At 48.7% G+C, this 16743-nt stretch overlaps 1 protein-coding gene across 2 annotated transcripts in view; it reads left to right on the forward strand.

The window, feature by feature from the left end:
* Positions 1-16743, forward strand: part of zswim8 (zinc finger, SWIM-type containing 8) — a 201096-nt gene that overhangs the window by 162466 nt on the left and 21887 nt on the right. For both annotated transcript variants that reach the window (XM_078199386.1, XM_078199387.1), the window contains exons 18-20: positions 3558-3710; positions 13622-13844; positions 16281-16570. In XM_078199386.1, coding sequence (XP_078055512.1) covers positions 3558-3710; positions 13622-13844; positions 16281-16570 — 666 coding nt within the window. The remainder of the gene's footprint in view (positions 1-3557; positions 3711-13621; positions 13845-16280; positions 16571-16743) is intronic.

The following is a 16743-nucleotide window of genomic DNA, read 5'->3' on the forward strand; positions in this document are numbered from 1 at the left end:
GTTTACCGTCTAGGTTTGAACTTAAAGGTATCTTTATAATCTGTTAGTAATGGATTTTATCAAGTGATCCAAGTCTGCGATGTTGCCATTGCAAGCAATCCAGGTCCACCCGTATCCATTGGTGGAATATGTGAACCATGCCTACCCAATGGTTGCATCTTTCACCCCTGCTTTATAGCTTGCCGTCTTTTCTCGGACATGAGGATGAGGTGGAGCGGTGTGGGGCTAAATTAGCATTCAGATCAATCTGTCTTGTTCTCTCTCTGTTGTGTCAATGGTGGAAAATAAAGTTGAGTGAATTGATTGAGATGGAGTTGGCCTTCATCCCAGATTCATTTCCCAAAGGTGTAAATGCAAGTGTCTTTCATCGCACCAACATGTAAACATATGAACAAAAAATTTAAACTATAATCTGTTTCAACAAGACGGAATATGAGCCTTGAATCGGTCGGTGAAGTTGTTGATGTTGGTACTCTTGGGTTCGAGACGATTTCATTTGAACCTTATTTGAATCCACTGGTATCCTCAGATGCACCATTACTCATGTCTCTAGCACTCAAAGGCAATCGTGAAGTCCATTATCTTGCTCTTTATTTCATTCTCGTCCCATGCCCGCTGACCCACATTGACTCCCAGGCGAGCAATGCTTTGATTTTAAAATTCTCATCCTTGTTTATCAATCCCTCCTTTGATTGCCCCTCCCTATCTGTGTAACATCCAGCTCCACCCCTCCAAGACATCTGAGCTCATCTAATTCTGACTTCTCGAGCATCCCCAGTTTCAGTCACTCCGCCATTGGTGGCCACACCTCCAGTTGCGGACACTCGAAGCTCCATAAACTTCTCCGACTCTCTAATTTCTTTCTTTAAGATGCTCCTTTGGACTTGTATCCTTGGCTGAGCATTTGACTATTAGTCCTATTATAGCCTTATGTGGCGGCACGGTGGCACAGTGGTTAGCACTGCTGCCTCACAGCGCCAGGGGCCCGGGTTCGATTCCCGGCTTGGGTCACTGTCTGTGTGGAGTTCGCACGTTCTCCCCGTGTCTGCGTGGGTTTCCTCTGGATGCTCCGGTTTCCTCCCACAGTCCGAAAGACGTGCTGGTTAGGTGCATTGGCCATACTAAATTCTCCCTCCGTGTACCCAAACAGGCACCAGAGTGTGGCGACTGGGGGATTTTCACAGTAACTTCATTGCAGTGTCAATGTAAGCCTACTCATGACACTAATAAATAAACTTTAAGACTTTAAACTTGATATCACTAGTGCGGTTGACAGGAGTTTAGAAGGATGAGGGGTGATCTTATAGAGACATATAAGATAATGAAGGGGCTGGATAGGGTAGAGGTGGAGAGATTCTTTCCACTTAGAAGGGAAACCAGAACGAGAGGGCACAGCCTCAAAATAAGGGGGGGCCGGTTCAGAACAGAGTTGAGGGAGAACTTCTTCTCTCAGAGGGTAGTGAATCTCTGGAATTCTCTGCCCATTGAAGTGGTGGAGGCTTCCTTGTTGAATATGTTTAAATCACGGGTAGATATTTTTCTAATCGATAAGGGAATTAGGGGTTATGGGGAGCAGGCGGGTAAGTGGAACTGATTCGCTTCAGATCAGCCATGATCTTGTTGAATGGCGGGGCAGGCTCGAAGGGCCAGATAGAACATAGAACATAGAAAGCCACAGCACAAACAGGCCCTTCGGCCCACAAGTTGCGCCGATCACATCCCCACCTCTAGGCCTATCTATAGCCCTCAATCCCATTAAATCCCATGTACTCATCCAGAAGTCTCTTAAAAGACCCCAACGAGTTTGCCTCCACCACCACCGACGTCAGCCGATTCCACTCACCCACCACCCTCTGAGTGAAAAACTTACCCCTGACATCTCCTCTGTACCTACCCCCCAGCACCTTAAACCTGTGTCCTCTCGTAGCAACCATTTCAGCCCTTGGAAATAGCCTCTGAGAGTCTACCCTATCCAGACCTCTCAACATCTTGTAAACCTCTATCAGGTCACCTCTCATCCTTCGTCTCTCCAGGGAGAAGAGACCAAGCTCCCTCAACCTATCCTCATAAGGCATGCCCCCCAATCCAGGCAACATCCTTGTAAATCTCCTCTGCACCCTTTCAATGGCTTCAACATCTTTCCTGTAATGAGGTGACCAGAACTGCGCGCAGTACTCCAAGTGGGGTCTAACCAGGGTCCTATAAAGCTGCAGCATTATCTCCCGACTCCTAAACTCAATCCCTCGATTAATGAAGGCCAGTACGCCGTACGCCTTCTTGACCGCATCCTCCACCTGCGAGGCCGATTTAAGAGTCCTATGGACCCGGACCCCAAGGTCCTTCTGATCCTCTACACTGCTAAGAATGGTACCCTTCATATTATACTGCTGCTTCATCCCATTGGATCTGCCAAAATGGATCACCACACACTTATCCGGGTTGAAGTCCATCTGCCACTTCTCCGCCCAGTCTTGCATTCTATCTATGTCTCGCTGCAACTTCTGACATCCCTCCAAACTATCCACAACACCACCTACCTTGGTGTCGTCAGCAAACTTACCAACCCATCCCTCCACTTCCTCATCCAGGTCATTTATGAAAATGACAAACAGCAAGGGTCCCAGAACAGATCCCTGGGGCACTCCACTGGTCACTGACCTCCATGCAGAGAAAGACCCCTCCACAGCCACTCTCTGCCTTCTGCAGGCAAGCCAGTTCTGGATCCACAAGGCAACAGCCCCTTGGATCCCATGCCCTCTCACTTTCTCAAGAAGTCTTGCATGGGCCTACTCCTGCTCCTATTTCTTATGTTCTTATGTTCTTATATCTAATTTTGGTTCTTAACTCTCCCGTTGAGTACTTTAGAACATTTTATTAAGTTAAAAGTACTTTTTATTTATTCATTCGTGGGACATAAGTGTCACTGGCGAGGCCAACTTTAATTGCCCATCCCTAATTGCCCTTGAGAGGTTGGTGGTGAACTGTCTTTTTAAAATGGTGCAGTCCACAACTGAGTGGTTTGCAAGGGTATTTCAGAGGGCAATTGAGCGTCAACCACATTGCTGTGGCTCTGGAGTCACGTGTAGGCCAGACCGGGTAAGGACGGCAGATTTCCTTCCCTAAAGGACATTAGTGAACCAGATGGGTTTTTCCGACAATCGACAATGGTTTCATGGTCATCAGTAGATTCTTATTTCCAGATTTTTTTTATTGAATTCAAATTCCACCATCTGCCGAGGCGGGATTCGAACCCGGGTCCCCAGGACATTAACTGAGTTTCTGGATTAATAGTCTAGCAATAATACCACTGGGCCATCGCCTCCTGTTTTAATTGTGCAAATCATCGAATCAACATTCATGACAGAAGTTTAATTACAAAAGATGGTGGTGTTTGTCAAACCTGGGGGATGAATCTTGGACATTTTATTCTGGTTAAACTTGGCGTTGCTTCCTCTGTCCTCCTTGGCTGATTGTAGGATCTCCCCCTTTGCTCTTGAGACTGTAGTTTGGAGAGTTGTGTCAGTTTACTGAGCGTGTGCATTTGATTTCACACACAGAGAGCGTGCAGCGCGCCCCCAGCGAGGGACCAAGTGATGCTGGTGCGTTCAAACAGGAGGGGAAAATCCCAAGTCGATTGACGCTGGGCAGTAGAGGTGGCTACAACGGACGCTGCTGGGGCTCCCCAGTCAGACAGAAGAAGAAGCACACAGGTAGGCACAGTGTCTGATGGCAGCTCTCTTGTACCGGGAGCTCTCTTCTCTCGAGAGTTCAATCTGGCTCTGCCATACGACAGTTCGTAGAATCATAGAATCCCGACATTACAGAAGGAGGCCACTCGGCCCATTGAGTCTGTACTGGCACAGTGGTTAGCACTGCTGCCTCACAAGGCCTAGAACCCAGGTTCGATTCCCGGCTTGGGTCACTGTCTGTGTGGAGTTTGCACGTTCTCCCCATGTCTGCATGGGTTTCCTCCGGGTGCTCTAGTTTTCTCCCACAGTCCGAAAGACGTACTGGTTAGGGTGCATTGGCCATGTTAAATTCTCCCTCAGTGTACCCGAACAGGCGCCGGAGTGTGGCGCCTAGGGGAATTTCACAGTAACTTCGTTGCAGTGTTAATGTAAGCCTTACTTGGGACTGTAATAAATAAACTTTTACCAACCACAATCCCACCCAGGCCCTGTTCCCATAACCCCACACATTTACCCTGCTAATCCCCCTGACACTAGGGTCAATTTAGCATTGGGCAATCCACGTAACTAGCATGTCTCTTGGACTGTGGAAGGAAACCGGAGCACCTGGAGGAAACCCACGCAGACATGGGGAGAATGTGCAGACTCCACACAGACAGTGACCCGAGCCGGGAATCGAACCCGGGTCCCTGGTGCTGTGAGGCAGCAGTGCTAACCACCGTGCCGTTCTCAGGCTGACTGAACATCCCATCATTTTAACCCCATTGGGGCTGGTGTTGTACTTTCATTATTACAAATCGACTTTACAACTTAAGTGCAAGTAGTTTAGACTGAGGGATCCGCGGGACACAGCCAGTGGTTCCAGGGTAGGTGTGGCCCTTTTTAAATTTGAGAAAGGCTGTCCTTCTAGCTTGTCCAATCAAAGGCGGCTTTTCACTTTGTTGGCACTAGCGCACCTACCAGTCGCCATTGTACGGAGAAGCCGGCCTCTGATTGGATGAGCCAGAAATAGCGGCACAGTCGGGGTGAGAGTGAAGGCAGCCAGATGGTGAAGTGAGGTAGGCCACAGGGCGAAGAGGGGGGGGCCAGGAATGGGGGGGGAGATGGGCATCCGAGGCCTGTAGTGGGCAGCGATGGGGAGTGGGAGATGGGGTGGGTGGAAGAGAGAGGGAGAGTGCACGAGGGAGAGGCAAGAAAGAGAGGTGGGTGAGAGAGAGAGATGAGGAGGTGGAAGAGAGAGGGAGAGGCAAGAAAGAGAGGTGGGTGGGTGAGAGAGAGGGAGAGAGGAAGGTGGGAGAGAATGAGAATGGGAGGGTTTGTGGGTGGGAAAGAGAAGTGGGAGTGTGTACGTATGTGGGAGAGAGAGAATTTTGGGGTGGGACAGAGAGAGGACACGTCCCCTTTCCTTCGTGCCCTGCCCCTTTCCTTTCAGCTCACGTCCAACCCTTGTTGCTCCCTGTGATGCCTTGACCTTGTCTTGAGGCCTTGTTGTCTTATTGCCTCCTGGGTCTTTTTCTTCTTAAAAATTATATATTATTATTCGTGTTAGTTTTTTCTTGCGTGGGGTGGTGAGTGGGGGGCACCGCAGTGTGGCAGAAGAGGGAGGAGTAGGTGGGGGGCGGGGGGGGGTGGGGGGGAGAACAAAGGAAAACAGGGCGATGATCTGTTTCTGTCGTATTTTAGGTGGTTGGGGGGAGGTGGTTGTCGAGGTGGTGTGTGTTAGGAGGAGGGGGCTGCTAGGTAGGTGTTTCCGGGGGCTGGGATGGATGTCCAAGTGGTGTGTGTGTTGGAGAGTTGGTTTTGGGGGTTTTCTGACTGGGGAGGTTTTGTGTCTGTTGCTGAGTCAGATTCTGTCTTTTAGTGGGGCGGGGGGGAGAAAGGTTTTGTTACTGACAGGGGGGCAAGAGGTCAAGCGGTGGGAAAGAAAAGTCGTGGGGGTTTCCTGATAGGGATGTTGGTGGGTAGAGGGAGAGAGGCGGCACGGTGGCACATTGGGCGGCACGGTAGCACAGTGGTTAGCACTGCTGCTTCACAGCTCCAGGGACCTGGGTTCGATTCCCGGCTTGGGTCACTGTCTGTGTGGAGTTTGCACATTCTCCTCGTGTCTGCGTGGGTTTCCTCCGGGTGCTCCGGTTTCCTCCCACAGTCCAAAGATGTGCGGGTTAGGTTGATTGGCCAAGCTAAAAATTGCCCTTAGTGTCCTGGGATGCGTAGGTTAGAGGGATTAGTGGGTAAAATATGTAAGGATATGGGGGTAGGGCCTGGGTGGGATTGTGGTCGGTGCAGACTCGATGGGCCGAATGGCCTCTTTCTGTGCTGTAAGGATTCTAAGATTCTAAGGTTGTTGGTTGAAGGGTGGTTTGTTGTCCTCCCCTGTCTTGGTGCTTTTGTCTCCTGTGTGTGCCTGTTAGGGTGGGTGGGGTGAGGAGGCTCCCAGAGCTGGTGGGATGGGGTGACTTTTTATTCTTTGTGGATGTTTTATGTTGCGCTGGGCAGGGTGTCGTGGTGTGGATTCGGGTAGTATGTGTTGGATTGGCGTGGGGGCATTAGTTGGAGGAGTAGGTTGGTGTAGGGACATTCCCGTTTATTCGGATGGTTTATGGGTTTGGTATGAGGGTAGGTCTTTTGTTGGCGGTGCAAAAATTACTTAGTCGACAATTTATTTGTTTATTAACTAGTGTCCCCAGTAGGCTTACATTAGCAATGTAATGAAGTTACTGTGAAAGGGTACACGGAGGAAGAACTTAGCATGGTCAATCCACCTTTGTTAGCTGTAATGAGTCAATCTGTGTCCAGGTTTCTCCCATTGTTCCTGATGGTCGAATATTGAAATATTTGCATTTTCCCCAGTCTGTGGATTCTACCCAGTCACCATGTGGTCGGAGTATCGTCCATGCAGAGTTACACATTTACATTTTTGTTTTTAGGGATTTATACTTCTCCGCGTGGATTAGTTCGCCCATTCTAATAGGTTCCCATACGTGTCCAATTATCCCTTTTAATTAAGGTGAGTGTGTGCGTGCACACGTTGAGGATCCAGCGTACCAGTAACACTCCTAATATTAAGCAAGTTTGTGAGCAAAAGAAGCAGCATCCTACCTCCTATTAAAATTGGTTCTAGTCACAGAGTTTGACAGCACGCAGAGAGGCCCTTTGGCCCATCATGTCTGCAGTGGCCATCAAGCACCTATCACCAAGTGTATGCTATGGAATTTCAAATGCTCATCTCAATTCTTCTTCAATGCTGTGAGGATTCACGCTGCTAAGACTTAAGTATTTGTTGAGTAAGGTTTTAATGATAATAAATGTATACAAAAAGTAAATAGAAAAATGTTTCAACATTCAGTACTTACTGTGCAAAAACAGTAAAATTTATGTGGTTAAATTCTTCAACACAAGAAGAATGTCTATTAAGTTGTCTGGCAGTACATTTGGGTTCAGTGGCTGGAAGATTTTGGGAAACTGTCTTAATGAATGAGGTTTTCGGGAATACGAAATGATGCTGTGATTGTCAGGATCTTAATTCTTGGCGCTGGTTGTGAAACAAATAAGTTTAGTTTAAGTTTATTTATTAGTGTCACAAGTCGGCTTACATTAACAGTGCAATGAAGTTACTGTGAAAATCCCCCAGTTGCCACAGTCTGGCGCCTGTTCGGGTACACTGAGGGAGAATTTAGCAAGGCCAATGCGCCCAACCAGCACATCTTTTGGACTGTGGGAGGAAACCGGAGCACCCGGAGGAAAACCCACGTAGACACAGGGAGAACGTGCAGACTCCGCACAGACAGTGACCCAAGCCGGGAATCGAACCCGGGTCCCTGGCGCTGTGAGGCAGCAGTGCTAACCCACTGTGCCACCGTGCCGCCCCAAAAGTTGAGTAAACATACATAGGTTTTACCTTCAGAGTGCTGCCCAAATTGTTCTGGTTTAATTGTCTACACCACACGCCCTTCCCCCTGCTTTCACACATGCTCTGGCGAAAGATCATCCAGACTTGAAACGTTGGCTCCATTCTCTCCCCACTGATGCTGTCAGACCTGCTGAGATTTTCCAGCATTTTCTGTTTTTGTTTCTGGGTTTTGAACTGGTTTGTGTGGCTCAGGTAATGCACATGAATTATTGAGTAGTCAGTCCACATGGCTTCAAAGGTCTTTCCATGCAAATTATGAAAATGCCTTTGTTGTTCTGGGATTTGTCTTCTCTTTGAAGAGATGTTCAAGAACCGGATCTTATTAAAATGCTCAAGGCAGTTTTTGTGATCGTCTTTCAGTTAATTAATAATCGCATTTAATTAGACTGGGGTCTGTCACTCTGAGAAACATAGAAAATAGGAGGAGGAATAGGCCATTCGGCCCATCAAGCCTGCTCGGCCATTCAATATGATCACGGCTGATTCTCTATCTCAGCACCATGCACCCCATGTACTCCCCATACCCTTTAGAGTCTACATCTCATTTGATTTCCATTAGCAGTGTGAGGCCAGTGTATTCATGGCTGGCACAGTGGTTAGCACTGATGCCTCACAGCGCCAGGGACCCAGGTACAATTCCGGCCTCCTGTGGAGTTTACACATTCTCCCCGTGTCTGCGTGGGTTTCCTCCGGGTGCTCCGGTTTCCTCCCACACTCCAAAGATGTGCCGGTTAGGTTGATTGGCGATGATAAATTGACCCTTAGTGTCGGGGGGGGGGATTGGCAGGGTAAATATGCGGGGTTGCTGGAACAGGGCCTGGATGGATTGTGGTCGGTGCAGACTTGATGGGCCGAATGGCCTCCTTCTGCACTGTAGGGATTCTGTGATTCTAGTGTAACCAGCGTATTTTCATGTTATTGTTTGGACCCTGTGCTCACATTGAGGGTTTCCAATTGAATTCTAGTCTTTCCTATTTACCTTCTCCCCCCCTCCCCAACGCTATCAAAGCATTGGCAGCGGTTTGTTTTTGGAGCTATGCGAGTGAGAAGCCTTTAGATTATTGTTGCCCTTGGAAGTTCTTGCTCTATATCGACAGCTGCTGCTGACGACAGTGTTGACCACACTCCTTCAGTGTAAAATATCCTTTCTCCTGTGTCTCCAGCAGGCATATCTAACACTCGCCTGTGGGCAATTTCTTAACCTGGAGTCCTGAAAGAGCAGTGTGAAATTGGAGCTGCGTGATGTTTCTCCCTTATTTCCAGGCTACCCTGAATCGGCTCTTAGCCTGGCCAATCCACCTAACTTGGAGATTTTCACAGTAACTTCATTGCAGTATTAATGTAAGCCTACTTGTGACACTGATAAATAAACTTACACTTAACCTGCACATCCTTGGACACGAAAGAGCAATTTAGCATGGCCAATCCACCTAACCTGCACATCCCTGGACACTAAGGGGCAATTTAGCATGGCCAATCCACCTAACCTGCACATCCCTGGACACTAAGGGGCAATTTAGCATGGCCAATCCACCTAACCTGCACGTCCCTGGACACTAAGGGGCAATTTAGCATGGCGAATCCACCTAACCTACAAATCACTGGACACTAAGGGGCAATTTTGCATGGCCAATCCATCTAAACCTGCACATCTTTGGGCACTAAGGCACAATTTGGCATGGCCAATCCACCTAACCTGTGCATCGTTGGACTGTGGGAGGAAACCGAACCACCCGGTGGAACTCCCTCTTGTTGGGAGATCTTTTTTTATTAAGTGTGGACCTGGTGTTTTAAAATCGTCTGCAAATCTTAAACGGGTGAGAGTGATGACCTAATGACGTCCCCTATACAGTAGAACTCATTTTGTTCAAACATGGGGTGTGGATGTCATGGGCAAGGCCAGTATTTGATGCCAGTGTTTACTTGGCCATTCCAGAGGGCAGCTAAGAGCCACCCGCATGGCTTTGGGTCTGGAGTCACGTCTCAGCCCGGTAAGTGGGGAGGTAGATTTCCTTCCTTAAAATACATTAGTCCTTTATTCGTTTCCTATATTGCTACATTACATTTAAGGGCATGAGTGAACCAGATGGGTTTTTTGACGCTACTTCTTACGGTCACTGTCACTGAGAATAGCTTTGTACTCCAGATTAGTTAATTGAGTTTAAATTCCACCTACTGTCATGGTGCACTGGCGTGGGCCTCCAGGGTTAGTAGCCCAGTGAGATTGCCATGATGTCTCTGCTGTCTCTCCAATATTATAGAAACAAGGAATTTGGGCAACTGAGGCTGTAGCCTCCTCACTTTTGTTCTGCCATTTTGTTTTTACTTTCAATTATTTTGTAAGAATTAAAATAACAGGGCCTGGGAGACCATGCAGAGTCAGCTCTGTTTAAAGGTATCAGGATCTGCACCATAAGCTGCAGGGCTATGGGCCTGGTGCAGGAAGGTGGGTTTAGAAAGGGCACCTGTGTGTCCTTGGGCTGGCATGCACAAGATGGGCCGAATGGCCTCCTCCGATGCTGTAACTTTTTTCCATGGTTCTAATCAAACGTCTGGGCAGTAGCAAATGCAGTGGACATATCGAACAGGCACGGTCTGGGATGCTTCTAATTGGATGGGTTGGGGTAATTATCCTTGCAGCAAAGAAGGCTGAGGGGGTGGCTTGATTGAGGTGTATAGAATTATGAGGGGAAGGGATAGAATGGACGGGATAAAATTGTTTCCCTTGGTGGAAGATTCTAGAACCGGGGGCATAGATTCAATATAAGTGGCAGGAGGTGTAGAGGGGACATGGGAAGAACTTGTTTACGCGGCGGGTGGTGGGAATCTGGAATTCTCTGCCCGAGTTGGTGCTGGATGCAGAGACCCTAAACTCTTTTTTAAAAAGTACCTGGATCTGCACCTTATGCGCTGTAAACTACAGAGCGATGGGCCGGGTGCAGGAAGGTGGGATTAGAAAGGGCACCTGGCTGTCCTCGGGCTGGCATGGATAAGATGGGCTGAATGGCCACCTGTGCTTCAACTTTTCTATGGTTCTAATCGGACATATGAAAGGTTGACTCCTGGAATCATACAATCCACATGGTGCAGAAGGAGGCCATTCGGCCCATTAAGCCTGTACCAACAGCAATCCGACCCAGGCCCTATTCCCATAACCCCACGTATTTACCCTGCTAATCCCCCTGACACTAAGGGGCAATTTATGGCTGACCCGGAGGAAACCCACACAGACTAAGTTTAAGTTTATTTATTAGTGTCACAAGCAGACTTGCATTAACACTGCAATGAAGTTACTGTGAAAATCCCCTAGTCGCCACACTCCGGCACCTGTTCGGGTACACTGAGAGAGAATTTAGCACGGCCGATGCACCCTAACCAGCACATCTTTCGGACTGTGGGAGGAAACCGGAGCACCCAGAGGAAACCCACGCAGACACAGGGAGAATGTGCAAACTCCAGACAGACAGTGATCTGAGGCTGGAATTGAACCCGGGTCCCTGGCGCTGTGAGGCAGCAGTGCCAACCACTGTGCTACCATGCCAACAGAGCTGAACTGTTTATGTCTCGGAGCGAGCGAGTCCAAGATGAGAGAGTGCTGTATTTCCTCGCATTGCAGTATCCTCGAGGCAAAGGCACCTGTGCCCATATGTCTAGATTAAGATTATGCCAGGGCAGTAGACACACGAGTACTGCCAGCCAACGAGACCGACACCCCAAGCGAATGAAGCCTTCTCGAGCAGTGTGCGATCAGCAGCAGGATTCGGCACTGGATGATGAGATCTCTGCCACCTTATGCCACTTTGCGATGCTGCTTTTTAAATTAAAAAGCAGAGATGCATCAAAGGATAGCTCTAGTCTTCCCTTGGGAAGAAGCCTCACCATGGTGATTAACAGCAGAATTTATTAATGGATGGTAATTAAGAAATCTAAAGACCAGTAGAAGTGTTGATTGGTGATCTGCCTTGACAGAATTAAAATGAAAAGGCTTGACGTCGCAATGCCTCCGTAGATTTTTATACTTAGTCAAATCTCCTTAGGGATAAAAAAAAAAGCTTGACCAATCCATTTGGGATAATGGTCCTCGTGTCACTTCCAATCGCCCTGGGGCACTTGGCTTTATAGCTTTGGAAACGATTTGAATAAATGGTGTTCTTTTTCCATCAATTCCTTTTTGGGTTTTTTTTTCCTCCTCCTTGTCAAGAGGCGGCACGGTGGCACAGTGGTTAGCACTGTTGCCTCACAGCGTCAGGGATCCGGGTTCGATTCCGGCCTTGGGTCACTGTCTGTGTGGAGTTTGCACATTCTCCCCGTGTCTGCATGGGTTTCCTCCGGTTTCCTCCCACGGTCCAAAAATGTGCGGGTCAGGCTGATTGGCCATGCTAAATTGACCCTTAGTGTCAGAGGGATTAGCGGGGTAAATGTGTGGGGTTGCAGGAGTGGGGTCCGGGTGGGATTGTTGTCGGTGCAGACTCAATGGGCTGAATGGCCTCCTTCTGCACTGTAGGATTCTATGATTCTCTCTGCTGTAGGCTTTTACCTCCATTTCTTTTTTATTTGGTTCACCTCTGACTTTCTGACCTTCGATTAAAGTTTTAAGATGGGCAAGAGGAAGGCTAACTGGCATGAATTTGCAATATTTAAATGCTGTGGCATTGTAAGATGTTGCCACGCTGCCTCCCCCATTACCATCTTGGGCAGCCAAGCCCTTTGAGCTCTGCCAGACCAATTAAATAGTTCAATTTATTTAATCAATTCATCTGTAAATATAATTTACAGCTCATTACAGTGTTTTCCCTTGAATACAAAATGTCTGCTAATTTGGATAGAATGTTCTTGGGATCAGGACTGGTACAAGCTGCATTGCATTATTTGACTGTGAGGCGGTGATTATCACTGCTGCCTCACAGCGCCAGGGACCCAGATTCAATTCCTACCTTGGGTCACTGTCTGTGCGGAGTCTGCACGTTCTCCCCGTGTCTGCGTGGGAGACAAAAGCGAGATTGGATGCAGCTTTCCAAAGCACAAATGAAAGGTGTGCCGGTTAGGTGGATTGGCCGTGCTAAATTGCCACTTAGTGTCCCAAGATGTGTAGTTTGGGGGATTAGCGGAGTAAATACATGGGGTTAGGGGGGGTGGGGCGGGCTGTGGGACTGGGTAAGATGCTCTGTCAGAGGGCTCGGTGCAAGCTCGATGGGCCGAATGGGCTCATGGATAATCATAGAATCCTACAGTGCAGAAGGAGGCCATTCGGCCCATCGAGTCTGCACCGACCACAATCCCACCCAGGCCCTATCCCCATAACCCCATGCGTTAACCCTAGCTAGTCCCCCTGAGACTAAGGGGCAATTTAGCACGGCCAATCAACCTAACGCGCACATCTTTGGATTGTGGGAGGAAACCCACACAGACAGGGGGAGAATGTGCAAACTCCGCACAGACAGTGATCCAAGCCGGGAATCGAACCCGGGTCTCTGGCGCTGTGAGGCAGCAGTGCTATCCACTGTGCCACCGTGCTGCCTCCTTCTGCACTGTTGTGATGCTATAATATGATTTTATTATATGATCAATACTTTTATCGATAGCCCAGTTTGCCTTGACTGCTGTCACTGTACTAGTTTAATACGCACTGGCTATGCGATGACAAGACAGTCTATGTCTCTTATGTAGATGTCCCTTTATTCTGGTGTTATCTTCAAGGGAAACTTTGCTTCCGTTTGAGTTGGGCAATGCATGGATTATGTGACTACAGTGTGGCTTATTAGATGTAATCCCAAACTTAAGATGTCCAAAAGATGTACCTGGCATTCCTTGGGCATTTGATTGTCTCAATGAATGTCCCAGGGCTAGTGGTGTTGCAGGAACCAGTGCATGGTGTCTAGTAGTGGGCGGACACAGATTTAGCGCTGTATTTAGTGTGTTCACTCAAGCAGAGAGTGAGACCCCCTCCCATTGGGGAGAGGGATTGGAGGAATTGAAATTTGTGTTTCCCCCAACTCTCAGTTAACATTTTCTCTTCTGAAAGGCATGGCCAGCATCGACAGCAGCGCTCCAGAGACCACCTCGGACAGCTCGCCCACGCTGAGTCGCCGGCCCATCCGCGGGGGGTGGGCGGCCGCGTCCTGGGGCAGAGGGCAGGACAGCGACAGCATCAGCAGCTCATCCAGCGACTCTCTGGGATCTTCCTCCTCCAGTGGCAGTCGGAGGGCCAGCGGGGGCGCTCGGACCAAAAGCACGGACGTTGGGAGGTAAGATCCAAGGTCAATTCTTTCATTTGTGCTTTAGAAAGCTGTATCCAATCTTGCTTTTGTCTCCAGCTCCTGCAGTTATTCGTAGTAATGCACCAAATTTACAGCAAAGAATTGTTCCATTGAGTTCAGTTTCTTTTTATTCATTCTTGGGACATGGGCGTTGCTGGCTGGCCAGCATTTATTGCCCAAATCATTGCCCTTGGAGGGCAGTCGCGAGTCAACCAGGTAATGGCCTAGTGGTATTATCGCTAGACTATTCATCCAGAAACTCAGCTAATGTTCTGGGGTTCCCGGGTTCGAATCCCGCCACGGCAGATGGAGGAATTTGAACTCAATAAAAAATATCTGGAATTAAGAATCGACTGATGACCATGAAACCATTGTCGATTGTCGGAAAAACCCATCTGGGTCACTAATGTCCTTTAGGGAAGGAAATCTGCCGTCCTTGCCCGGTCTGGCCTACATGTGACTCCAGAGCCTTGGCAATGTGGTTGACTCCCAACTGCCCTCTGAACAAGGGCAACTAGAGATGCTGGCCAGCCAATGACCCCCCATGTCCCACCAATGAATAAAAAAAGACATTGCTGTGGCAATTTAGCATGGCCAATCCACCTGACCAGCACATCTTTGGACTGTGGGTGGAAACCGGAGCATCCAGATGAAACCCACGCAGACATGAGGAGAAAGTGCAAACTCCACATAGACAGTGACCCAAGCCGGGAATCGAACTCGGGTCCCTGGCGCTGTGAGGCAGCAGTAGTTAGCACAGTGGTTAGCACTGCTGCCTCATAGCACCTGGGGCCGAGGCTTGATTCCAGCCTTGGGTGACTCAGTGTGGAGTTTGCACATTCTCCCCATTTCTGCATGGGTTTCCTCCGGGTGCTCCAGTTTCCTCCCACAGTCTCAAGATGTGTAGGTTAGGGGATTAACCATGGTAAATGCATGGTGATGCTGGGATAAGGCCTGGGTAAGATGCTTTTTTGGAAAGCCGTGCAGACTTGATGGGCTAAAAGGCCTCCTCCTGCACTGTAGGGATTCTCTGAAAGTCGTTAGGTGTTGGATAGATGAGCTAAGAGGAACCAAATGGATTTCCTCATTTGTCTCTATCCCATAATAATAAAAAACTTGTAACGGAAGGCAGTTTTGTGCATCATACCTCAAAGATAGATCAATTTTGGAACAGTAAAGGAATTAAGGGTTATGGTGAGCGGGCAGGTAAGTGGAGCTGAGTCCACGAAAAAGACCAGCCATGATCGTATTGAATGGCGGAACAGGCTCGAGGGGCCAGATGGCCTACTCCTGCTCCTAGTCCTTATGATCTCCCATCATCCCAAAGATGATAGCACCTCCTCATTGAGGCTAATGCATCAAAACAAAAGCATGACGGGGGACATGGTGCATTCTCCATGGCAATGTATCAGCCAATCAACTCCACATGCCAACCAATCAACATTTTCATGCAGCATAATGTTTTGTTCCCTTTGAAATTTGGTATTCTTGTATCTGTCCCAATGAGTGCAAGATGAAAAACTTTGACAGCATGTCTCTCTCTTTCAGTAATACTCAGATTGTGTGTGAGCAAGCAACTATTTGATAGATGTATTATTAAGCAAAGGGGAATTAAGAGTTATAGAACCAAAGTGGGTGGTTGGAGTTAAGATGCAGATCAGCCATGATTGAATTAAATACATATAATCTTCAAATTCTTACATTTAACCATACAGTAACATTCCATGCATTAGAACAATGTGAATTTAATTCTATCTTAGGTGAAGAGTCAGTTATGAGGGAACACAAGTTAAAAGTGAGGGGGAGAGGTTTAGGGGGGGATTTGAGGAAAAACATTTTTACCCAGAGGGTGGTGACGGTCTGGAATGCGCTGCCTGGGAGGGTGGTGGAGGCGGGATGCCTCACATCCTTTAAAAAGTACCTGGATGAGTACTTGGCGCGTCATAACATTCAAGGCTATGGACCAAGTGCTGGCAAGTGGGGTTAGGTGGGCGGTCAGGGCCTTTCATGCGATGGTCCAGACTCAATGGGCCGAAGGGCCTCTTGTGCACTGTAGTTTTCTGTGATTCCAGAGAGCAGCACGATGGCACAGTGGTTAGCGCTGCTCCCTAACAGCACCAGTGCACCGGCTGGGGTCACTGTCACTGTGGAGTTTGCGCGTTCTCCCCGTGTCTGCGTGGGTTTCCTCCCACAGTCCAAAGATGTGTGGGTTAGGTGGATTGGCCGTGCTAAATTGCCTTTTAGTGTCCCAGGATGCATAGATTAGAGGGGTAAATCTGTGGGTGGGGTTATGGGGATAGGGCCTGGGTATGGGATTGTTGTCAGTGCAGACTCGATGGGCCAAATGGCCTCCCTCTACACTGTCGGGACTCTCTGATCTTGTATATGCTGTCTGTGATTGCTTTTGGCTTGTTTCCCTTTCAGATACAAGGGCAGACGTCCAGAATGCCACGCTCCCCATGTACCCAACCAGCCATCCGAAGCAGCCGCCCATTTTTACTTCGAGCTTGCCAAGACTGTCCTTATCAAAGCGGGAGGCAACAGCAGCACGTCCATCTTTACCCACCCCTCGGCCAGTGGTGGGCACCAGGGTCCCCACCGCAACCTCCATCTTTGTGCGTTTGAAATTGGGCTGTACGCGCTGGGTTTGCACAACTTTGTGTCACCAAACTGGCTGTCGAGGACCTACTCTTCCCACGTCTCATGGATTACAGGTTTGAGGAAACAAAAAAAATGACCCTCCTTTCTTCCTACCGGCGTGTTGTCTGAAGCTAATGCCTACTGAGCCCGCTGTCGAGGCTGGTAGCTCCTGAGAGCGGGGACATCCTCCCCCAGTGAGGGGCGGACTCTGCCCCTCTTTAGCCCACCCAAAGCCCCACGCCCGCTT

Source organism: Mustelus asterias, chromosome 28 (assembly GCF_964213995.1).
Source record: "Mustelus asterias chromosome 28, sMusAst1.hap1.1, whole genome shotgun sequence".
Classification (NCBI taxonomy): Eukaryota; Metazoa; Chordata; class Chondrichthyes; order Carcharhiniformes; family Triakidae; genus Mustelus; species Mustelus asterias.